Source organism: Chelonoidis abingdonii, chromosome 2 (genome assembly GCF_003597395.2).
Source record: "Chelonoidis abingdonii isolate Lonesome George chromosome 2, CheloAbing_2.0, whole genome shotgun sequence".
Classification (NCBI taxonomy): Eukaryota; Metazoa; Chordata; order Testudines; family Testudinidae; genus Chelonoidis; species Chelonoidis abingdonii.
The window spans coordinates 185,349,445-185,374,427 of record NC_133770.1 but is presented as its reverse complement, the minus strand read 5'-3'; the positions used below and the strand labels follow the sequence as shown (position 1 = coordinate 185,374,427).

Sequence of the window (24,983 nt, the reverse complement as noted above, 5' to 3'; positions counted from 1 at the left end):
TCCTCCTCCCCTCTCTCCCTGAAGCTCCTGCTGCTTTCTGTTATTCCTTCTCACCTTTTCTCCTGCCTGCCTGTTATGTCTCTTGTGCCCTCCTTCCTCCAGCACAGCACTCCACCATCTCTGTGCATCTAGAGCAGAGAGAATACACATGCACCAGCAGCAGACACAATTTTCTACACTCTGGGTCCTAGTGGCTTCCCCCCATCCCCAGTCTGGCACCTGAGGCAGCTGCCTCAGTTGGCCTCATGGTAAGGCCATCCCTGATGGAGGTGGAGCTGGGCTCTGAAGGCAGCAGCTGCAGAGCTTCCTGCAGCCTGGGGAGGTTCATGGCGGTGAGTCTGATCTCCCCACAAAAGTGGCTGTGCAGGGGAAGAGGAAGTCCTGTCCCTCCCTGGCCTGGGCAGGACTAGCAGCAGGAGTGCCGTAGGAGCCCCCCCAGCTGGGGCTCCCCAGCCCTGCCCTTCCACCTCCTCTCCAATAGCTAGATTTCACAGGGGAGGTCTGATTTCATGGTCTGTGACATGTTTGTCATGGCCATGAATTTGGAAGGGCCCTAGAAATGCTGCAGTTTTGAAATTTGGTTTTGTTGTGAGAGGTCGATGGCCCCAGAAAGTTTGATGGGGTGGATTGATGGGGTGGGGAAGCCATCACCAGAGAGAGGGTGAGGACTGGGAACTAGGTGGCAGCATTGGCAGAGCAGAGACCCAGGAGCACCAAAAGGACATTGGCAAGGCTGCCTTTGCTTTGTGTTGGGGTCCCTTTGGATGGACTGAATCCAGGCCGCCACGTAATTTTAGTGCAACTGTGGCAATAAGAAGTAGAATTCTCACAGTGCCATTGCTGCAAAGATGGTATATGGTTATGCTGGGTAAAGACAAGCTCCACACAAGTGATCTAGAATGACTGATGAAGATGGGCACTAATCCTGGTTTTGGTAGGTTAGGAAAAGTATCAGATTAGTTTCTAACTGGGCCTTTAAATCTCACAGACATCTGAAACAAACCTCAGGGACAGCCTGTCAGCGAGCCTGAGTGACAGGAGACCCTGAATGGGTGCCTGACTATAAATATTACATATGCTACACTGATTTGACACAAATGTAATTTTTAAAAATACCTTTTAACATGAACAACTGTTCTCATCGAATAAACAATGGGGCAGATAGAGCAAGGGTTATATACCAGGGCAGCTTGTTTCTGTGTTACTGTTCATAGAGCTGCCCTGTAGCTGGACTCAACTTTGCTAGGACTATTAGAAATGAACCCACACTCCATAATTTGGATGTGGTTCCAGATCAAAATATTCCCAAATTCAAGTTTGTCTCTATGGTTTTGATTCATCATACAATACAGATAGAGGAGCGGTGAAGGTCAGACGAGGATCCAAATTTTCCCAAGTGTTTTTTGGGGAGGGTGGGCAATATTTTGGTTTGACTCAACAGAGATGGGAGCCAGTCATAATGGTTGTATCTGGATTTGAACTTTCCCAAAGTTTGGATGTGGCATTTTAGTTCTGGTTCATCTCTGTGAGATCAGGTTCTGCATAAATGCCGGTTATTTGTGGGCAATGTAAAGGGGCTGGGAAGCAGAGGACATTGCTGTCTATACCAGTAACTCACTTCCACACAGACAGACAGAACAGTCATCTTAGACCACAGAGTGTTTTGTTTCAGGGATGGATCACAACAGATTCTGAAAACAGCAAGATCTGAACCTCTTTACCTGGTTCAAAAACATTTGCTTCAGTTTTAAAAATGAGTTTTCATTTTCTTGGAATTCTGCACCTCCTGGTTCCAGCCAAGACTGGAAGCCCTAGGGGAGGCTATTCATGGTATAACTCTAGCACTGATGGGAAAACTGGCCAATCTCTTGAGAGAACCTATTGAGATTCCCAAAGCCTCATCCTACTCCTGTTGACTACAGTGGAACAGGCCTCATGATCTGCAAATCCAAGGGAGACGTAGGAGTTGGATAAGCCTCCAGATATTGGAGGTTAATTATTATATTTTGTATAACCCGAGGGCTGAGGAGGCCCAGTGTGCTAGGTGCTTTACAAACACAGGACAAAGAACATGTCCGTGCCCCCAAAGAGTTTACAATGTTGGTAATCTGAACCAAACACAAACTTACCCCACACCCATTGCAGTTTACCGCACACTGCACTGAATGACTACATGGCTGGGGAAGGAGGGGGAGGGAGGAAGGGACGGAAAAATTTCAGAGCCATCACATCTTTCACTTCAGAAATCCGCTTACAAAGTAAATAAAGGTGAACGTTCCTCTTCTGTGTCCTCCCAAACGTGCATTTCCACTCATGTGCATGACCTGATTGGAAAGGATTTAGGGAGCCGTGCAGCCGACTGACATCTTGTCCACGTGTTTGGATTGTAGTGCAAGTTAAAAGCACTAAACTGAATTTGAAAATGAGAACACGGAAGTGAAAAAGAGCACTTTCTGTGGTGTACAGTATCACAGTATTTCAACACGTTCCTTGTTTGAAGTATCAAGGGAATACGACACCGGCGTGTATAGGTCCTGCTGGTAAAGAATGTCTTTTAACTCAGTTGTGTCTGTTACAGTTAAGGTTTCCCTGCTCTGAAGCATTCAGGGCTGGCTATCATTTTCAGCTGCATGGCTGTTTTTGCGTTGTCTTTTATCCTGCTCTCCCCCCCTCTTTATTCCCTCCCCCGCCATCCTCCTCATCTCACATTCTCTGCTGATCACAGGAGCTGGTGCGGATTTTGTCATGCTTGGAGGAATGTTTGCAGGCCACGATCAATGTGCTGGAGAGGTTCTAGAAAAAAATGGCAAGAAGGTGAAACTGTTCTACGGGATGAGCTCTGATACGGCCATGAAGAAGCACGTAGGAGGAGTTGCTGAATACAGGTACAAGTTATATTCAGATTTTGCCATGGGCCGGAACCACCACCAAACCTACTTCTGGATCTGAATTTTGCAACTGGCTCCTGTTACAACCTGGGCTTGTTCCCTCTTCCAGATGAACACCAGGCTGTTGTAAACAGACCCAACTCCTCGGCCCATATGCTTCCAAGATCCCTGGGTCCAGGTAGTGACTGGGCACTGTTCCTAACGCTGGGTGTCTCAGGCACACAAACAGAGGTACAGACTACCTGTTTGACATCCTTCTTGGGCAGTGGGACCTGGCAGTCCAGCTGTCTGAGCCCCTCCTGGAACCAGTGCCAGAGCCCCACATTGCTTACTACCGTCCCCCCAGAATGCACTTGGCTGTGGGACAGTAAGGTAAGGAAAACACTCTTAACAAAGGAATTTTTTAATCACAGACACTTTACTCTTGAAAGCACTAGAGAGTTACAGATCTGTGGGAAACCAGAACATCATTCTCACCCTGATATCAGCCCTGCTGTGAATCCTGGGTTTGATGAACATCTTTAGAGAGTCACTCATCTTTTATCTTTTGTTCTTGTGCATTTAACTGGGGGAGTTGTGGGTTCCAGGCCCTTTCTTCCCCCAGTTGGCTTCTGTGTAGAGAGTTATTCATAGTCAATGGCTGTACCAGTAGAAAACCCATTATTCAGTAGGGGATAGTCATTCAGTGTTGATGGCGCTGTCATACCTCCTCATACATAGTCTTTCCATGAGGGGTCCAGCCAGCCCTTACCATAAAATGGATACTCTAATCCACAAAGGAATTCACAATACAACACAAAGTCACACTCCAGAAGGAAGGTTATAGTGGACAAAATGGGGTAACAAAACAAAATGGAGTTCACAGACATATCCCTGCTCTGGCACAGCCCTTAATTTTGCAGCAGGCCAAGCCACAACCCAGGATACAAACGCTTCCCAAACTTTGGTCCAAGCCTAAATTTAGCAGCTTGGATCCGTCTTCAGAGCTGCTGCATATTATATTATTATTACTATTATTAACTGTTTTTAAAGATGTAGAAAGTGCCATATAGACATACATAGTACTTACAGAAGGCAGGTAAGACATAATCTTTGCACTAAGGCATTTAAGTCTAACGGCATTGGCCTAAATTTCCGGAGCTATTCAGTATCACGTATTGGGTTGCAACAAAATGCCTGTAATAATGGAGACCAAAAAATTTAGTGGCAGGCAAAGTGCAGCCATCAGGAAAGAGCTGAGCACAGAGATGGTCATGGCACTTCTGCCTTTTGATCTGGCTGAAATTAGACCCATCGAGGAGATAGAGCTGCCCCACTCACTGGTCCAATAAGCTGGGCCAAATACTGAACACAGCTGCATCTACTCCACTTTCTAAGGAAACCTTTTGGGGAGAAGTAAAAAGATGCCTTTAGGACAAAGGAATAAAGAGGGGAGGGTGGGGGGAAGAAAGCTAAGAGAAAGCATGCAGTGCAATCTAGTCCCCACTAAAGGGTTAATCCTGCAAAAATAAAAACACACGAGTGGCATAGCCAGCGGGTAATATTTGGATCGAGACAGACTCTTCTGTCCCTCCCCGTTTAGCAGTATGGGAAGGCCAGAGTGGCTGCAACCTCCCAGTTGAGAAACCACAGGCTAGATTAAGCCTTTGCTCAGTGCCTTGGATATGGGGCAGCACACAGCTGTGCTTCCCCAAAAGGAGCAGGGGTGGAGAATTTCTGGACGTTGCTGAGTGTAATATAGTCTCCCCTACTTGCTATCAGCCAATCCCTACTTGTCCCCCCTGACCCAAGGTCTAGGTTGCCCTAACACTGCCAAATACCAGTGGGAGTCTTTCTTTGCAGCTAAAATGCTGCACAAGAGAATGGCCCTGTTTAGGACAAGCTGAAATGTTGCACAAGGGAGTCTGCATGCCTGCATGAGTTGTAATTCACTCAATCATGTCTCACACCAGTCCCAAGAAGCTGTTAATTTTTTTTTTCATGATGCCGCTTGGCATCAAAACATCTGGAACTAACAGTCGGAGTGGATGGCATGAGCAATTATCTTATAATTTAAAAATGGCAGCTGCCAGTTACACACAGGCACTTGCAGCCTTTCATCTGAGCTGCAATTACAAACTCTATTTTCGCCCTCTCTTTTATGTCGGTGACACGAGTGTGTATACAGCAGGGAAGGTCTAAACCATTACATTGTTCAGCACAGCATGCCATTAATGACCATTTCACAATACCACCAAACAAGCCAAGCAAATCTGTGGAGGCTCAATTCAGTTAGTGACAGGCGACCACCAATGTTGGTGAAGGTTGTGGATAAAGTTTGAAAATCCTTGTTGTAACGCAAGCCAACAGGCTAGTGCTGGGGTGGCATCTGAAAGGCCAAATTCCACCCCTTAGTTACAACAGAGAGTGTGTGTGTGTGTGTGTGTGTGTGAGGGGGGTAAACTGGGGGCAAGATTCATTGCTAAGGTTCTGACAGTGGAGTAAATTGATAACACCATTGAAGTCCAGTGTTCCATAGGGATAAACAGAGCAATAGGAAAGGGGCTTTATTTAGCTACTTAAACATAAAGGTTAGTTGCTTTCAGCCCCTGCCAGAAATTCTGCACAAGCTGCCATCCTGTTAGATGCACACTCCCTCTTTTCCACTCCCTAATTTATGAAGGCGTAGAGTCCTCAGGGAATGTGTTACACAAGTTTCTCCGACTCTCCCAGGCAACTGAGGACGAGGGAGAGGGCTCAGCCTCTGAAAGTTTCAGTAGCCAATAAGAGGCTGCTACTCTTGTGTCGTAAGCAATAGGTTACATAATTGTGTACGGGGGATTCCTGCTAGCAGCAAACCTTGGAAGCAGCCTAATACTCTGCTGCATTGGCACTGGCTGTTAGCAGTATAGGGTGCTTAGATACCATGCCTCATACACATGGTTATAGAATGGTGACCATGGCCCCGAAGAGGCTATAGTTAGCTAGCTAGTGTGACTGGTTTGGTTGGTTTTTTTTGGTCTGCCACAGATCCTGTAGATTCAAAATAGTTTTTAAAAATAGGGATTATTTATACAGCACAGAGAGAGCATGGTGGTTCTGAAGAGGCAAATCAAAGAAGTGGGGCCAGAGTTTGCCTTCAGTTCCATAGGTGTAAAGCTAAACTAACTCCACTGAGGTACCACAAATTCTAGCTCACAGCCAAATCTGGCCCAAAGTGCCATCTCTAAAAAGTGTCCAGTCTAACCTCAGCATTTATAATGTTGAGTGCCTAAAGGCAAGGACTTGCTTAGAGTTTTTAAAGATGCCAGAGGGAACTGCTACCCCAAACCTATTGAAATTCAGTGGGTGTTGAGTGCCTTGTGCTCCTTTGAAAATCTCAACTATCAGTCTATGTTGAGAAATCAACAAAACTGATTTGATTTTCAGAAGTGCTGAGTCCCACAACTTCCATTCAAGCTGCTGGGGATCTGGGAGCCCTCATCCACTGTGAAAATCAGGCCACTTAGAGTGCCTGCGTATGGATTTATGCTTTCAAAATTGAAAATTTTGCATTGAGAACCCTGTCACAGTTCAGGGCAACTGCACCTGTATTTCCCCGAGTGGTACATCTAGGCTCCACTTCTAGGCTCATAGTTCCTCAGCCATCACCTCTCTAGGATGGAGACCTGCATCTCACTCCCTCCTGATGGGGCTATTTCTTCCTTGGACCAGAGGTCCTGCCATTTGCTGGAGCAAAAAGAAGGCCCTGAGTCAGTTTAAACTCAGGAGTTTTGGTTAAATAGCCTTTCTTTCTCAAGCTTTCCTCCAGGTAATGGTAACTCTCTGGCGGTGTTACAACCTGAGCATATTTGAAATCATGATCTTTGACCTCCCCAATTGTAAAACAACACCCAACCCTAACAGATAGTAAAATATTGTCCAAAATACACATTGTTGCACTTTCTTGCCTGTAACCTAAGGTGTTATATAACCAGCTGCTGCTTGATCATTTTCTGAACAAGTTAACTCTGAAGTGGCTTCAGGATTTGGACACAAATGAAGCTTTCCAACCACTTTAAAGCACAAGATCCCATTCCCAGCAGCCACAGGACAATGCACATTTTAAGCCCCCTTGCCTTGCCCCAAAGAATATGTTTGCCTCTTGTTGCCCAATCATCTTAGTCAAAGGAACACAAAGAGCAGATGACATCTGGGGATATTCCATTACCGCAGGGACTGCAAAGGGTGGGATAGTGAGGCAGGAGGGATGGGTGTGAAAAATCACAAGAGCAAATTCTTTCCTGACCTAAGCCCACAGACTTCAGCTTCTTTCTTTTTGCCTCCTGAGGAATAAAGGGCTTGGCTACACTTGGAAATGTGCAGCGCTGGGAGTTACAGCTGTGGTCGTACAGCTGTGTAGGAACAGCGCTGCAGTAAAAGTTTTGACCCTTCCCCACCCCTCTCTTATTCACTAAATGCAAATTATGCACTCCTAAATAGCCTTCAGACCACATAAGCAGCTGCTCAACACGGACTCCCTCTCCCCTCAAACAAACAGCTGTGAACATTCCAAAGCAATTCCCCTGCCTCGGCTCGCTCGCTCGCTGGAGCAAAGAGCAGCTGTGTTTGTTTTTTAGAGCTGGCTCGTTCAGCCGTTCTTCCGGTTTGTTGTGGACAGGAATTCTGGGATACCTCTTAATACCCTGGAGGCCAATAACAGCGCTGTTGGTGTCCACACCTGATGAGCAGCGCTGCATCACCAGCTGGAATCACTACACCCCAATCAGACCAGGTGTACAGCCAGCGCTGCAGCCAGGGAGTTGCAGCGCTGGCTGGGCTTTGTAAGTGTGTACACAGAGTGAGTTGCAGCGCTGTAACCCCTTCACCAGCGCTGCAACTCTCCAGTGTAGCCAAGCCCAAAGAAAATCTGCTTTGAAAGACCGTGCCGGACGTTTGCCTATGTGCCAGTCATTTACACTAGATAAAGTATTTCTGCAGTCCGCCCAGTTGGAATAGCTCTAATTCTGCTTTCATCTGGAGGAAGCCCCCTGCAGTGTAAATTAAGAATGCAGAATTGGGTTGGTACATTGTAAACTCTCCTGGCAGAGAAGCCTAATCTTTATCTGTTCTGTAATGCATCATGCACACTTCTGGTGCATGGGACAGAGCCTCAGCTGAAGTCAATGGGGGTAGCTCTGTTCAGTGCTTAATTTTTAATGAAAGAGGTGCCGGGGATCAGGCAATGAGGTTTTTCTACTTCCATAACTGATGCCGCAAGCCCAGCAGGTGCCAGGGCTATGAACTGCCAAGCCTAGAGGTGCCGGGACTCAGCCATGGCACAGCACGGGCCCTGGTACATCACTGAAGCGATGGTAGTTTATGCCAGTGGAGAAATAGCCTCAATATTTTTAAACATTGCCTTGGCCTGTCTGTCTTCTGGGGTAAGGCTCAATCTTACAGCCTTGAGGCAAAACTGCCATTTACATAAACAGAAGTTTTGCTTCAGTAAAAACAGAAGGATCAAGCCCATGATGTGCTCAGGCATTGTTTGGGCATTTGCCAGAAGCATTCGCTTCCTCTTCAAAGTACTTGGTATGACTCTGGTACAATGCGCTGAACAATCTTTGAACAACCGGCAGGAACAGGCAGCAATCAGTAATGAGTGGAAGGTTCTTTAAAACGATCAGGTGCTTAGTGTTGAAAAATTCATTCCACGCTACTTCCAACTCTCTGTCTGCAGGGCTTCGGAGGGCAGAACCGTGGAAGTACCTTACAGAGGTGACGTGGAAACCACCATCCTTGATATCCTTGGGGGCCTGCGATCCACCTGCACCTACGTGGGAGCTGCCAAACTCAAAGAGCTGAGCAGGAGGGCGACATTTATCCGGGTCACCCAGCAGCACAGCCAGGTGTTTTCTTAACCAAGGACTAGGACCTGTGAAATGTGTCTGCCGCTTCTCCCCACTTCCTCTGTGTTTTGTGTTAGAGCTTCATGGGGGCAAACCCCGCAGGCTGTGGAAGTAGGTGGGTCAGTTGCCATTGGTGATGGGGTTAAGCGGAAAGACATGCCATCAAATACAGTGCCATGTAGGATTCTTTTTGTTCACGATGCAATACCCTCATCTTTTAAAGTCATGTCTGTTTTAAATCTAATTTTTTCACCATTCATTCATAGTGAGTTTGCCTTCCAGACCCTGATCGCTGTTACCAAGTTTTAAAACATCCTCACAACCGCTTGCTAGCACTGCTCCAGCAGTACGGGCTATAGGAGCTCCCGGCTGGGAGGGGATGTTGATGTTCAGTATGTTGATCTGTTTAACCAAAGATCAAAGCCATACTTTTTGACCTTTCAGATGGCTGGATGAGCCAAGGTTGCTGCTGAATTTTCACTGTGATGTTAAAAATGCTGGAGCTGTATCAATGGCATTTCAGGTACCTTTTAGGGCCTTTTATATTTAAATCACTATATTAATGGACTTACCTCTTCATAGACACTGGCATTATAATGTAGTGAGTGCTTCCTCCTCCCACCCCCACCTAGAACATTTAACAGGGTACCAGTTTTTTGGTGGATACAATCCTCAGAGTTTCTCAGGGGTCCTGTTTTTAACAGTCTCTGAATAGCTTTTGAAGCTGTACACACACAGATATACTCAACACCAGTGGCCTGATTCTGCACAGCCTTGTGATTTGCATAGTCATTTCAACTGACACAAAGTGACTACAAATACACACTCGCTTTGTCTGGCTGTAGAAATGATTACACATTGAGCAAGGCCTGGGGAATCAGGCCAAAGGGGTTAAATCCATCTCTCTGTTACCCTGGTGCAACTCTTTTGAAGTCAGAGGTGTAACTGAGAGCAAAATATGGCCTGCAGTAGACCAGCTGAAAACTTCATTGCAAGAAGCCAGTTGTCTGATCTTGAGTTAAAGCAGTTGCTGTGAAGACAATAATTAATATTTTAGACTCTGGGCAACACTGTAATAAACTGTAATGGTAGACTAATTAATTGATAGATCACAATGAAATTTCTTTGGAAGTACACATTGAATCCCCAGAATACCACAGTAGTTCCTTATGATAAATGTTATTAGAGTGAATACCAATGAATTAATGATGACCAGCCACTTACTTTAGCATGTTACTGAGATATCAATACAGTTGGAAACTGAAGTAACTTCAGAGTCTTATTTTTCCTTCCATGGAAAGATGGAGACTTCCTTTGGAATGCAAAACTGTGACCTGTGGGAAGGGGGGCAGGCAGGAAAGCAAATGGAATTATTCTAGCATTCTTTGTTGTTTAGAAAAGATAAAGGAGGATCAGTACAATGGAACATGTTAAGTAACAAATCTAATTCCCAAATCAGTCATTGATGGTATTAATAAGCTTATGCATAATGGGAAAAGCCTAGATGATCCTTCATCTGAAGGCAGGTGGTTTACAATAAAATGTTAAGTATTCTCCATTAAGCACTGTGGACCTGATTCTCACTTACAAGAAGACTCTGCCCTGGCATTGTACAGGGGGCCTTAAAGAGTGCATAGGTTACATGTACGCTACTTTTTAAGGCCCATTTACACTGCCAGAGTGGTGTAAAGAAACTTAAGTAAAACTGAGACTCAGGCTCCCAGGCCCTGCCAAATAACTTTTCTTCTGAAGTTGGAATTTATATGTAGTGAACTCTAGAAGGGCAGCCGAATGCTTTCTTTACTAAAAATAAATACAAGTATTGTGGGCCAAATTCTGCTGTCAGTTAAACTGATGTAAACCCAGAGTAGCGCCACTGAAATCTATGAAGTTACATAGGAATAACTAAAAGTAGACTCTCCCCTCTCCCCCGCTTCCGCCCCCAGCCACACACCCAGAAGAAAAGTGTAAGTGTATGCAGATAAATCAAAACTTCTTCAAGGAATGAGGTTATACCGAATATGCACTCATACCACCAGTGCATTTCCATACTTGTGCCTTCATACTTCAGATGTGTGGCTGTCCCCTAGATGCTCCCATCAAGGCCATCTTGGGGTGCTAATTGGTTTTATATGGTTTTGGGGGCTACATTTATAAATGTAAAGTTTTTTTTAAACCTCTGCACATTTAAAAGAATAGATCTTTAATGTACACATTGGAACTGCTGCTTTTCTGCGGTGAAAATGCCTCGATTCTCTCCTGCCTTGGCCATTATGGAGTCAGTTACACCTGCGCGAACAGTATGTAAAATGCAGCCATTTGGCCTTGATGGCATTTTACACCCATTTTGCACAAGTGTGAAAGACTACTAAGGGTCACACCAGTGGATAATGAGGCACTGCAGGGTACATATCCACTGCAGCTGGAAGGTGTGATGGCCAGCGTGGGTAGACACCTTCTTGCTAGCTCAGCTTGAGCTAGTTAGCTAAAGATAGCAGTGTGGATGTAGCCACCCAAGCTTAGACTCAGGGTTTGGGTGAGCTTAGACTCAGGTGGCTAGTCCATGCTGCATCATCCACACTGCTATATTTAGTGTACTAGCTCAAGCTAAGGTAGCGCTAGGACTCTCACTACCCAGCTGCAGTGTAGATGGACCCATAGGCTTTAGAAGCCTGGTGTGTTCTATAGGTTCTCTGTGATGCTGAGGAAAAAAGAAGCCATCACAATGATGTTGAATTATTTTTAATAGCACCTTTCCCTCTTCTTGGTAACCAGCAGCAGTTTCCACTGGAAGGGAAACAAGCAACAGAAGGCAACCCGCTGTAGAGCAGTTCAGTTGGTGGAGACTCACCCTGTGTGGTTCAACTGGGTGTTTCTTCAGAGGACACCTTCCATCAGATGGCTCCTTTCACAATGCTCCTGGTACAAATACATAGGTGTACAGCACGCACGCGTTTGAAAGTGGAACAAAAAGATTGGCCTGAGGCTAACTCAGGACCCAGTCTGGTGAGGTGACAGGTGCCCTCAGTGTCCGTAAGGACCCAGCTCCTCCTCCTGTTCCAGTTAGAGGCAAAACTCTTGTTGAAGTCATTGAAGTTGAGGGTGTGCTACACCTGGCAGGATTAGGCCCCGAAGCAATTAACTTGAGCTACCTCATCTGATCATTTCACAAGGTTCTCCAGTTCTTAGTAAGAAGAACAGGAGTACTTGTGGCACCTTAGAGACTAATTTGTTAGTCTCCAAGGTGCCACAAGTACTCCTTTTTGCGGATACATACACGGCTGCTACTCTGAAACCAGTTCTTAGTGTCCTTCCCAGAGGCTTAGCACTGTGCTGCACTTCATGAACTGCTACCCGGTCAGCTGCCCAGAGTCCCCCCCAGCTGTACTGCAAGTGTCTTAAGCAGCGGCTACCCATGACACTGGGCCAAATTCTGACTTGCTTTCCACACCCTTGCAACACTGTGACATCAGTGCATAAGAGGAAAGTTAGAATTTGGCCCACTGACTCCATCAAGATGTAGCTAACGTGCCACATTGCTTTAAAAAAATGAAGTTAGTTTAAACAAATCTGATTAAGTTTTGGGTACGATAATACACATTTAAAGCCAAAGCCTGCACAAGGCATAGGAACCTCTGTGTCTCCCAGTCCACTGTGTGACAGCAGGGGAGGCCCGAGGAGCACTACTGTAGGAGTGGTGCCTACACCACAGCACCAAGAGATTGTGGTCTTACAGGTAGTGCTGTGTGGTCAGTGGATGTGCTGGGACCAAGGGTGAGGATGGTCTGTGGTAAGAAGAGGTACACACTGTCCTCAGCCCACTACCTCATCTTGCTCGGCATCCTCGGGGGGCTCTGGAAAACATCATGTGACTGGCACACTTCTGTGCCTTCCCCTATCGCTCTGAGTAGGTAAGTGTTAGATTTTGCCCTTGCTGCTGTCAGGTGTTGTGTGCAGGGGTCATTCCAGGAAGCACAAGTTAGGAGAGCTTTCAGGAAGTTTGCTGAGGATGGTGAAAGGTGAGCGCTTTTGCAAGTCTTCCAAGACACAGTATGACACCACCAGTGGATACAGGATTATGTTTTAATCCATGGGCGTTTGTGGTCTGAAACTCCTGCTAGGCCTTATTCTTTCATGCATCAGTTTCACATTGGTATAAACCCATTGACTTAAATGGATTCTCTCCTAATTTTCACCAGTGTAAATGAGAGCTAAATCAGGTTTCTCTCGCCAGACTCTGATGGGTATTTAGGCCAAATCCTCTGCTGTTGGAGTCAATGGGGATTTTGCAGCTGACCTCAGAGACACTGCAGGATATGGCAATCGGTCTTACCCACTAATAATAAGGGTTCCCCCCTTCCCCTCCATCTGCCTTAGACTTGGTTCTTTTTTATTCATTCAGACATTTAGGCCTGTCCTCTGGATATGACTTCACAGCATCAGCGATTACACCGCTGACATGGATGACATTTCCAAACATGTAATAAAGAGCCCAAAGTTCCTATGTGACAAAGTTAGTGATAATTTTGAAGACCATAAATGAAGTCTTTAAAAAAGAGTGAGTGTTAACCATTTCCATAACACTGCATGCACCACAGCTGAGATGATTAAGAATGAGTATCTTCTTTCCTCATTTGTAGCCAAAAAACAGTGCACAGAATGCGTCTGCCATGATGAACATGCTCATATAAAGTGATCATATTGTGCACCCTGGCTGTTCTGTTATGAAATAAACGGCTTTACTCTGGCGGACTGGATAGGATTATATGCTGAATGTGGGAATGTGTAAACTTTTATGTATAGTGATAAAAACAAAACTCCATAAAAACTTGTGGCTGAAGCTAAATGGGAAGGGGGGAAAAATTAAATGGACAATTATTCGTTCAAAGGAAAATTGTCTCTCATTCTTTCTTAACGCATAAAGACAGACACACATTTGCAATTGGCACTGTTATTTTATTAGTACGAGTATACTGAAACAATAAACTTGTACTGGTATACAGACAGTTTCTTTAAAACAATTTTGTTCAAATTTTGAATCAAACATTGTTTTATTATAATAATGAAATAATTTCTACCTAGAAAACCTGCAAGCACCATCAAAGAAAGGGACCATAAAATTCAATAAACAGACGCGAGTGTATCCTACAAATAGACACACCACCATTAGAAAATAGAATATGAATTCTTCCATTTTTTTAATATTTGTTTTAAAAAAGCTAGTGCAAGTACAATATTTTACACTGGAATTACAGAGAGTATGCACGCATATGGAAAAAAGTTCTCCTGTCACAATAAAAGCTCTTAACTATGTCTGTATGCACTTAAAATTTTCTCCTCTTTTCATTAAGGTGCAAAACATTATTCCCTCCCTATTTCTCCTTTGTACTGGCCATGTCAGCTTGATTTCTCCTCAACACAAAGCTGCATTATCCCTTTTTCTGAGCCTACATTAGGCACAACACTGGAAGTGTGATTTGCAACAACCCTCTTCAGAAGTACCAAGCAATGAAAACCTTAGAGACTATTATTGTAAAATCACTAGACTTACCCACACGAGGACTTTCCTCAAGTGCCATGGCTAGGTGGCCAGTCCAAGCCTGCTGGCTGTCAAAAGACCATGACATTGCTACTACAAAATTATTTTCAGTAGCTAACTTCAATGGAAAAAGTTGGAAATTCCCCTTTTTAAACACTGCAGAGAGAACAGTGTTCACAAAAAGTTAATATTTTAAAAAAGCCAAAGACAGAAATACATACATTAGTGAGTTGCAACATTAGCTGGCTGTCTGCAAAAACTTATACTTGCTGCCTTAATAAGATTAGCAACTTTGCTAAGTAGCCAAAGGGCCAGACAGAAGACAAATTCAACCACTTGCAGCCACAGTTACAGAGATCCAGCAACTACTGACTTCAATTGGAGGAGGGAAGAAGAGAGAGAAGGGGGGGGGGGACATCTTCACTACTGGCCGTATCGGCGGGTAGCAATCGATTTCTCGGGGATCGATATATCGCGTCTCATCTAGACGAGATATATCGATCCCCGGACGCGCTCCTGTTGACTCCGGAACGCCACCAATGCGAACAGCGGTAGCGAAGTCGACAGAGGGAGCCGCGGACGTCGATCCCGTGCCATGACGGTAGGTAACTCGATCTAAGATACTTCGACTTTAGCTACGTTATTCACGTAGCTGAAGTTGCGTATCTTAGATCAATCCCCTCCCCTAGTGTAGACCAGCCCAGAGTGTGTCTCTTTCTCTCTAAAGCTAGAATCAACAGGCTCTTTATTTTTAAAGCAAACATCAGGGGCCAGATCTAGGTGGCTGCTGCTGTTTTCACACAAGACAGTAGTACAGCTTCAAGGAGTGAGTAAGGATTAATGCAAACAACACTTCCAGTGCATGCCCGCAGCATGGTCTAGGGAAAGGGCACAGGAGCTTTGACCACTCAGAATAGATACAAATGAATGAACAACAAAAAAGCCAAACTTGGATGAAGCCTCCAATTAATTCTCAGTGGAAGACTTGAGTCCTTTCAGATAACGACAAGTAAAACTATAGCAATCTTAGAGACTGTTATTGTATAACTACCTGTTGGCTGAATCCACTTCATTCTAATACATTTGGGGCCATTCTTTTGGGTGTCAAGGGGTCATTTTAACGTAATTATTTCCCCCTCCATGTGACCATTAGGTATCAGAACTGAAGCTTGTATTACAGGCTGTCAGGGGAGGGAGAGAAGGGTTCTGAAAGTTAACTGTTTATCCCGGCGATGCGTAGGCTCCCAGCTGTCCAACTTGACCTTTGGCCAAGGAAAGGCCCCTTTCCTTGGAAATGGCTCAGGGATTCTTTCATTTTGGCCTGTGAATAACATGAATCTCTAAATCAAATGAGAAAGAACCTGTCCAAGCTCAGAGCACATCTGGAAAAATTGAAATTCATGTCTTTACCCCCTGTTTAAATGAGGTGGGAGGGTGTTTACAGAAAAGGCCAAGTCTTGTTGGATATTACTCTTATTTACTGGTAAGCGAGGATCCCTTGTTATAAACACTTCTTGTTCAAGTTATAGTCTTTGGGTTGATTGGAACAGGAAGTGCTGAAAATGTAGAACAGCATCCCAGAGGGAGTAAAGAAGTTACAATGGCTTCAGAATCTAAACTATGCAGGGTGCTTTAAGATATATTTTCAGCGCAGGAACAAACAGTGTGAAGCATTCCCCCCTTCCCCCGCACTGGGATTTATGTGATGTGGACAGAAAATCGAGCATAGTTGTTCTTTAAGAGCCTTTTAAGTATATAATTGTTCCTGTCCAGAGCCAATACAAATCAGATCATCTAAATGTGACAGTTTCTATATACAAAAAACATGTAACTTTCAACCTTTCTCTGCTTTTGTACTTTAAAAAAAATTCTTTTTTTTACAAACAAGGTATGAAACACACTGTTTCAACAGATCCATCTCTTTTTCAAACACTGAATGAATCATTCCAACATTCATTTTTCTATTGTGCAATTTTTTAAAACATTACCTGTACTCCTCAATGTGAGCGCTTCCAAAAAGTTTTTCTTTTGTAAGCTTCTCAAATTAGGTTTACATCAAAAAAATATTCTCACAAGGTATAGTGCTACAAGAAAAGATCCTATCAGTAAGGTAACACATCTGAAGCGAGGTCGTCTATGTAAAAGAAATTAACTCTGGAGTAGAGGTGTGCAACTTGTTTGGAATTTCCTTATCAATGGAAAAAACAACACTGTCCTTGAAAAGGATACAAAATCAACTGAATATAGTCATTTACTTTGTGTGTGTGCGCGCGTGTGTGTGCATGCACATGTCTACACACACATACACCTCTATGTTTGTGGATGGACTCTTATTTCAGGATTTGGGGGATTGGGGGGAAAAAAAAAAAAAAAAAAAAAAAAAGACTTGTCAGTTAATATTGCAAAGTGGACACTGTACAGAGGCACATAACTAATCCTTTTACACTGAACTCACCTAAATATTTCTATGCCTGTGATTGTTGTTTTCACTGTGCACCTCAAGCCACAAGAAATCTAGCCACATCTATACTTAAAAATTAGATTGACCCAGCAATGTTGCTCAGGGCTGTGAAAAATTTCATACCCTGAGCACCACAGTTAGGTCGACCTAATCCCCAGTGTAGATGTGGCTAGAATTCTTCCACTGAGCCCTACATGACAGAGAAGTGGAGTCACTACACTGACGGAAACCCCCCTTCGGTCTAGGTAGGAAGTGTGTACACTACAGTATGGCAGAGCTGTAACAATGCTGCTGGAGAGCAGGCATACCCTTACTCCTTTGAGCTATCAGTGGGGCAACTCACCCCACTGGATTAAGGATTTACTCATGTGACTGAGGGGTCATGGACCTGCCAGTTCATTGCAACTGGAGCCAAACTCCAGATGCCACCAGGTAAACCAGATTCAGTCAACTGAAAGTAGTCACCTCTTTCTGTCCATTTAGGGGTGAGATTTACTCCTGTACAGAGAGTCAATAGCAAGTGAATGCACCCGTAAGTAACGTAAGTGGTGTGTAGGCTTTGTGTTGGCTTTTTGCACAGGGGTGAATTTCACCCACATTGTACATCAAACAGATGGTAACCTTCATATACACGTGCATGTAAAGTATAGGTATATTATATATATAAAGTAACAGTTACAGGCATAGACTGAAGAGAAAATGACACTGATAATGCTGTAGAATGCTGCTTTCACTCATGTAAGAGACGATGTTATTTACTCATGACTGAACTGTTTGCGATTTACAGGTCCCTCACATTCACAAAATTCTTCCCCCCCTTTAAAAATCCTTTTTTTTGTGGGAGGGAACATCCACTAAGTCTTTTTCTGGATCTTCTTCTTTATATTGTGGAGAACAGGGACTTGCATTTGAAAGAATATGGACCATCCAGGGCCATCGATCCATGTGCGCCACACCTGTTAACTACATACAGATTCTGTGCTCCCAATCAAGGGAGATATAAGGCCCTAAACACTTTTATTTTGGGAGGAGGGGGGTAGAGAAAACAGTGAAAGAAAACAAAAAGGTGAAAGTGGAAGAGGGTGTGAGATCTAGCTACCACCACATGGGTGAGTCTACGTTGGCACATAAAGTATTGCACATCCTAAAAAAGCAAAAGCACAAAAAGGGACAATTGCTTGGAAGGAACCAATTATTTCAGAATTCCTAAATCTGAAATACCAGCACAGAACTAATACATTCCTATTGCTCCAAACTTTTTTTTATTTGTTTATTGTTAGTGTTAGTAGAATAGATCCAGTCAGTTTAAGAGTCCCTGCTTCTTTATTAGCCAAAAAGATATGTGTGTGTGTGGTTTTATTTCAGATTTTCTGAGTATGTGTATTATGAATATAGTGGTACTAACGTGAACTAAAATCTAATTTTGCCCACATCTTTCTATTCCTCTTACCATCAAAGGTTAAAACATAACAAAAAACAAAACAAACAAAACAACAATAAATTGCAAGTGCCCTGAGCAGAGTATATGGAAGATTAAGCAAGTCCTCTGAGCAGAAACGTTAAAAAAAAGTACAGCACTAGATAAGCAGTGTGACCGTGAGAATGAACCTGCTCAGCTGTTTGGTAGCCTGCCAAGAGGTTAAGGAAATTCAAGGAAATTCAAGAAAAGTTTCAAGCGATTTTAAACTTATTTAAACGTTTTTGGTGCACCGCAGAAAATGGTATAAACAAACAATTAGTTCTGGTGTGACCTAAATTTCAAGTAATGAATAAGAGAACCAAAAAGCTGGGGGGGGGGTCAGATTTTTTGTAAATAAAGGAGCTGGAAATACTGTCTTTTAGGAGTGGGAAAATGAGATTTTTAAGGAATTTGTTCATTTTAGATACTGTATCTCTAATCAAGAACTTTTATAGCCCACTTCTCCCTATTAGTACAGCTTCTTCAAAGGTACTCGAAGGATGCAAAGTCAGTTACAGAACAAAAGTAATAGTACTGTAAAGGCTTGATCACGGAGGGCCTAATCCAAAGCCCACTGAAACCAATGGGATTGAATGCAATGGGCTTCAGCTCACACCTGAAGTGCTTAGTACTTGCACCTCCCGTTGACAGGAACCAAAGGTGCACAGCACCTCTAAGGATCTGGCCCTACCTTTATTTCAGATTACTGGGAACAGAAAAGACTTAACCCCCATTCCCTCTTACTGTTTTGTACCAAACTCTGAAATCAAGATTGTATTTCAACTGGAAAATGTCATTAAAACAACAAATAACAACAATAATAATAAAATAATAATAGTTTCTTTTTTTAATAAAATCCTGCTTATGTATAGAGATGTCTTTTCTGGAAAACTCTCTCAATGTATCTGAAGAAAAATTCTCCGAGTTGTCCTGCTAGGACCTGGTTCTGTGCGACAGATATGGCAGAAAGACCAAAAAGGAACTTTAAAAGGAACATAACTCTACAAAATGGCCTAGAGCTTAGGCAGGTTAGTAAATAATTGCTACATTTGTTTATGCTCTCTCAGTCCCCCTCCCTGCCCCACAACATTACTAGGTAAAAACTGCAGGAATACCACACAAATGATAAACTCAAGATGTGCAAATTGCAAGATTCTTTAAAGTCCATCTTTTTCAAAAACACTGGACAAGAATAATTTTTTTCCTCTTTCCTTTATCCTCTCTCGTATTCTTTTATTATCTGTCAGCTCGCATATGCCTTTAACTCTTTCTCAAGCATTAAAGTTTTAAAAGTGCCTCCTATTAAGTAGTCCTTTGTGGACAATGACTGTCACATACTAGTTCAATAATTCACATTCATCCCTTTGAAACCACATTAAAATTTCCAACATCTTGCTTGTGAGAAAACTCTACATAGTCATATGTAGTTAACAGTGTTGAATAGATTCTTTTTTCCCCCTCAAACAGATTAAAGTGAGATACAGTACTTATTGAGTGTTAGACCAGGATGCTTGACAAGAAAGCGTGAACAGCATTTTAAGTGCTTAAAGACATTCTATGTTCGTCTTCAACGTCCAATTCCTTGTGTCACACTGAATTTTGAAAAAAAGTGGCACCAGTTGTCCATCATCATGAACTAAAAACAGTACTAGAGTTAAGGACAAAATTTGCAACCTAAATGCAAACAATTTATGTCTGCACTCTCAAAGGGGCAGTACGTGTCTACCTTGTGGAAGCAAATGTCAGTGGCATAACCTGATCAATTTATCGAACACTGCACAGAACCAGGAGTTTCCCCTTAGCTAGGGGACTCAATGAACTTTATGCTTCCCTCACCCTGGCTATGTCATTAATTAAAAACTAGCAGTGTAACAATGCAAGCATAGAACCTTACTGAATGTTACACTTGGCAATGGAACTGCACTAGCAAGCCGAAAAGAAATATTTGCATGGCAGTCACTTTATGAATAAAATTCAGTGCAGTTGGACCCCATGGGGGAAAATATATATACTGTAGAGCCTTGACTAAGAGTTGATTTGATTGTGAAATGTGTCAAAGACTGTCTGATCCTTTTTTAATAATGTGTGTGTTTTGGGTTCTTAGCATTCTCTTGGCGCAAGAGAAACTCCTAACGACCTAGCCAGGGAGCTGCAATCCCACCTTGGGACTGAAACACACACGATGTACGCAGCGCAGTTTATCTCTGCTACAGTTCCCTTCTCGTCACCTCACAGAAAAAAGAACAGCTGGAGTCTGCTCTACACTAGGTGACAGAAAACAGGAGCCATGACAACACATTCATTTCCACTAAGGGTGCGTGAAGCAGATACTGCCCCTTCTGCAGCTCTCAATAAACTAGTCACTGACAAAACACTTGTGGAAAAACATATGCACCTGTCTCCTGCATAATACCAGCTGCAACTATAACAACAAGGTTATAACATAAACCTAAAATAAGATGATAACATGTAAATACTGGGTTATTTAGTCTACAGTACAGTAATCTGGATAAAAATGACAAGGGATAGCCTAATTTCCTTTCCCCAAACAGCCTTTACTTGCCTACGTTAGATCGACCTTCAATGCAAATTTTAACCTCCTGAGGAATAAAAGAAGGCTTGGGAAGAGTCAAAGGTGGTTCCTCTTCTGATTTCTCTAGTTTCCGTGTTTCAGGGGCCGACCACCTCCTCTTCCTCGTCGCCGTGGGCTTGCTGGGTTCTGTTTTGGTGAGCAAAGGTGCTGCAGGCAATCCTATTTTGTCCAGAAACTTCAGTTCACCATTCTCAGATAACATCTGTGCACTTCCCTGATTAATACCATTTTCCTGCTCCACATACCTGTGTCTACTTCCAGCTAGACTGTCATTCTTTGAGTGCTTCAGCAAGATACTAGCTGAATCCATGGGCTGGCCCTTTTTAATAGAGCCATTCTTCAGATTCTTGAGAGTAAGCGATATGCAGACATCCCCAACGGAGAGTTTGGAACATGGCAAATCAAAGAGGTGGCTGGTTCTCTCAGGGCAGCAGGATGACCAGCCTTGTCCAAATACAAAAAAAGGGTATTCAACCAAGACTTCAACGCTGACCTGCAGAAACAGAAGAAAACGACAGAGAGAGAAAGAGGGAGAGAGAAAGAACATGAATATGAAAACATTGATCCATTATAGTATGTGCTCAGCACACATACAGTTAAGGTCAGCTCTTTAGTTTTAGCTGGAGAGACTGATAGATACGTGCACTGTAAAAGCTTATTCGGTATCCATAATGACAGATTTCAGAGTAGCAGCTGTGTTAGCCTGTAATGTCACTACATTGGACATTAAATTTAATGTTAATGCCCTTTTAACAAGGACAAATAAGTCGTCTGACACTGGCCAATCTATAGCACAAAACCACAACAGAGTTTGAGCCTAATCCCTATCATCTGCTCAACAACATGCAATGAAGCTTGGGTGTAAACAGTTCGGATACCCATTTATTAATCTTTTATTCACTGTGCATGTATTTTATATAGCCTGCCATTCACATTTACCTTAACCCTCACCTTGTGCACTAACTGAAGTTCTTCAAGATGTGTGTCCCTGTGGGTGCTCTGCTTTAGGTGTGCATGCGCCACTGTGCTTTTGATGGAAGCATTCTGGTCACAATGCCTGTTCTGCCAGTACATGTGCCCTACACATCCTCGTGTCCAGTACTGAGGCTATTACAGGGCTGTGTGGGCGAGCTGCCCTCAGTTCCTTCTCTACTGTAAAGCCACAGAGGCAGCTCTGAAGCAGAGGGAGGAGGGCAGGTAGTAGAGCACCCATCAGGAGACACCTCTGAAAGAACTCCAGTTACTGCACCAGGTGAGTAACTTCTTCAAGTAAGTGTCCCTGTGGGTGCTCCACTTTAGGTGACTGCCGAGCAGTAACCCTTTAAGGAGGTGGGAGTTTTGGAAAGGGTCCATCACTGAAGAAAGAACTGCACTGCCTAATACCACATCTGATCTTGCAGTGTGAATTAGGGCACAATGGTCAGAAAACACGTGCACCGAGGACCAGGTTGGAGATTTCAGCAACTGGAACATCTTTTGAGTAGAGCTACTGATATAGACTGATCTAGTAGGGCATGCAGTCACTTTTAGGGGAGGTGTAATCTCAGCAAAGCCACAGCAGGCAATAATCTGTTCAGAAAGTCTTTGAGTGTTGATAGGCATTCCCTTAGTGCTATCTGCAACAGAAACAAAAAGAGTCTTGGGGTCTTCCTGAATGGCCTAGTCCTGTCCAAGAAAAAGGCTAACACTTAATATCTAGTGTAGGAAAAGCAAACTGACGTGGTTTAGGAAAAAAGGGAGGGTGACTAGTTTGGTTGATATGAAATTGAGAGGAAATCTTAGGTAAGAACTTTGGATGAAGTCATAAAAATACCTTTTCCTTGGGGAACAAGGGAGAATCTGTCAATAGACCCCATATCTCCCTAACCCTTCAGGAAGAAATGATGGTCACCAAGAAGGCAGTCTTCATAGACAGATGTAGCAGCAAGCACATAGCTAATGGCTCAAGGGGTTGTTTCATGAGATGGTTAAGAAACTGGTTGAGATCCCAAAGTAGTGTAGGGGCTCTAATTTGCAGAAAAAGATAGGTTAGTCCTTCTGGAATTTCACTGCAGTCAGATGAGCAAATACTGAGAAACCTTGTACTGGCACATGGAAAGCTGTTATTGCTGCTAGGCAAACCTTGCTGGAACTCACAGAAAGGCCTGGATATTTCATTTCCAATAGGAAATCCAAGACTGAGGAAAGAGATGACTGAATAGGAGAAAGATGATGCCAGTTACACCAAAGGTTATATCGTCTCCATTTCTGAAGGTATGTCTAGTAGATTCCTCTAACAGTATCTTTTGTACTCCTGCTGAACATATGGTCTATTGAGGAACAAAACTTGTAGTTGCAGGATGTTCAGATTGGGGTGAAGTATCTGACCCACATCATGGGATAACAGTCAAGGTTTATTTGGGAGCTGCCCTAGAGGGCAAAAGATGAGTTTGATGAAATAAGGAAACCAAAAACTTATCTTGGCCAAGTTGGTGCAATCAAAATGACTTTGGCTCGGTCTTGTCTGATAGAAAAGACCCTTTGCCCATGTAATAAGGAAAGCAACTCCTAGAGACTGATAATTGAGCCCCTCTCTGAAAAAGAATTTCCTGCCTTTTTTGTTGGCTGCCATGGCAAAAAGGTCGACCTCTGGAAATACACAAACTAAGAATATTTTGTTGAGAACTCAAGAGCCCAACTTCTATTCGTAATTTAGGGAGAAATGTCGTAATTAAGGGAGAACTATCTCCTTGGGTAATCTGCCATGGTGTTTTGTATACCTGCAAGGTAAGAAGCTGAGATGACTATCTGATTGGCTATGCACCAGTTCCACACATTTATCACTTCAGTGCAGAGTGAGGTGGAATGTGATCTGCCCTGACAATTGATATGTTGTCTGTCATGATACTGGTGGACTTGTTTTTGAACAGAGGAAGAAAGTGGAGGAAAGCATTTCTGACCACTCTTAGTTTCAACACATTGATGTGCAAGTGCTGTTCCTGTTGTGGTCATTTCCCTTGGACTACATGAGGACCCAAATGTGTTCCCCATCCCAAGAGGGAAGTGTCCAATGTTAATATGACTGTAGGGGGATTCTGGTCGAACAGGACTACTGCACTAATTTTGGATGGATTCATCCACCAGTTGAATGACTGTAGGACCTTAATAGATACAGATACCTGCTTGTTTAGACTGTGTTTGTTGGGTACATGAACAGTCCTGAGCCACCCCTGGAGACATTGAAGATGCAACCTGACATTTTGCATAACAAAAACACAAGATACCATGTGTCTCAGTAGTTGCAGACATGTCCTTGCTGGAACTTAAGGGATGAGCTACGTTCTTTGTATAAGTGTCTTTAGAGCAGGGAACTCGTCGAGAGGGAGATAAGCTCTGCCTATTATCAAATCTAGAAGCACTGCTATAAAGAGAATTTTGTGTGTAGAGGTCAAGATGGATTTCTCTAGTTTTATCGGCAGGCCTAGACTTCAGATTAGTGAAGGTGCTGTTCAAACTGTCAACCATATCTCCTGATATGACCAATCCCTGAGGAGCCAATTGTTGAGGTAGGGAAAGAAAGCCTATCCTAGACAACAAAGGTAGGCAACTACGACCTCTATGACTCTAAAACACCCTTGGGGAGGATAATTGGCTGAAGAGTAGGACCCGGTACTGGTAATAATTATGATTGAGAGTGAAATGAAGAAATCTTTTGTTAGACGGCTGAATCGCTATGTGGAAGTATGAATCTTTGAAGGAGGGAATTCCGGGGAGGGAATTATAGCTGCTAGAGATACCATCTTGAATTTCAGATATCTGACATGCTTGTTCAATTGCCTAAGACCTAGTCTCAGCCTCCAACCCTCATTTTTTTCTTGGGTATCAGAAAATATCTTGACTAGAACCCTTTCCCTCTGTGCTGAAGTAGAATTGGCTATATGGGTCCCAGACTTAGGAGGAGTGATGAGATCTTGTGTGTCTGCAATTGCTCATGAGGTGTCCCTAAAGAGAAATGGAGAAGGAGGTTAGAAGGACAGAATGAACATAAATTGGATAGTATAACTCTAAGTAATGGCCTCCAATACACATCTGTCCAATGTTACAGCCTCACATGCTTGATGAAAGAGAGAGAGAGGTGGTGTCCAAATTGAGGAAGGGAGGTTGTGTTGTGCAGCTGATTAAACCTGGCCATTG

At 43.4% G+C, this 24,983-nt stretch overlaps 2 protein-coding genes across 5 annotated transcripts in view; one reads left to right on the top strand and one right to left on the bottom strand.

Annotated features, from left to right (window-relative positions):
* Positions 1-13,507, top strand: part of GMPR (guanosine monophosphate reductase) — a 71,451-nt gene extending 57,944 nt beyond the window's left edge. Inside the window, exons 8-10 of one of the 4 annotated variants that reach the window (XR_012655322.1) lie at positions 2,726-2,885; positions 8,590-9,281; positions 11,537-13,507. Coding sequence is in view for 2 of the 4 variants with exons in the window: in XM_075062856.1 (XP_074918957.1) it covers positions 2,726-2,885; positions 8,590-8,770 (341 nt within the window). In the remaining 2 variants the exon portion in view is untranslated. Of the gene's footprint in view, positions 1-2,725; positions 2,886-8,589; positions 10,028-11,533 lie in introns of those variants that run through there. The other 3 variants (XR_012655323.1, XM_075062856.1, XM_032781202.2) reach the window with 3 other exon arrangements.
* A 186-nt stretch (positions 13,508-13,693) lies between these two features.
* ATXN1 (ataxin 1) overlaps positions 13,694-24,983 on the bottom strand; it is a 114,245-nt gene continuing 102,955 nt past the window's right edge. The window contains exon 3 of the mRNA XM_075062849.1: positions 13,694-21,303. Coding sequence (XP_074918950.1) covers positions 20,773-21,303 — 531 coding nt within the window. The 3' untranslated portion in view covers positions 13,694-20,772. The remainder of the gene's footprint in view (positions 21,304-24,983) is intronic.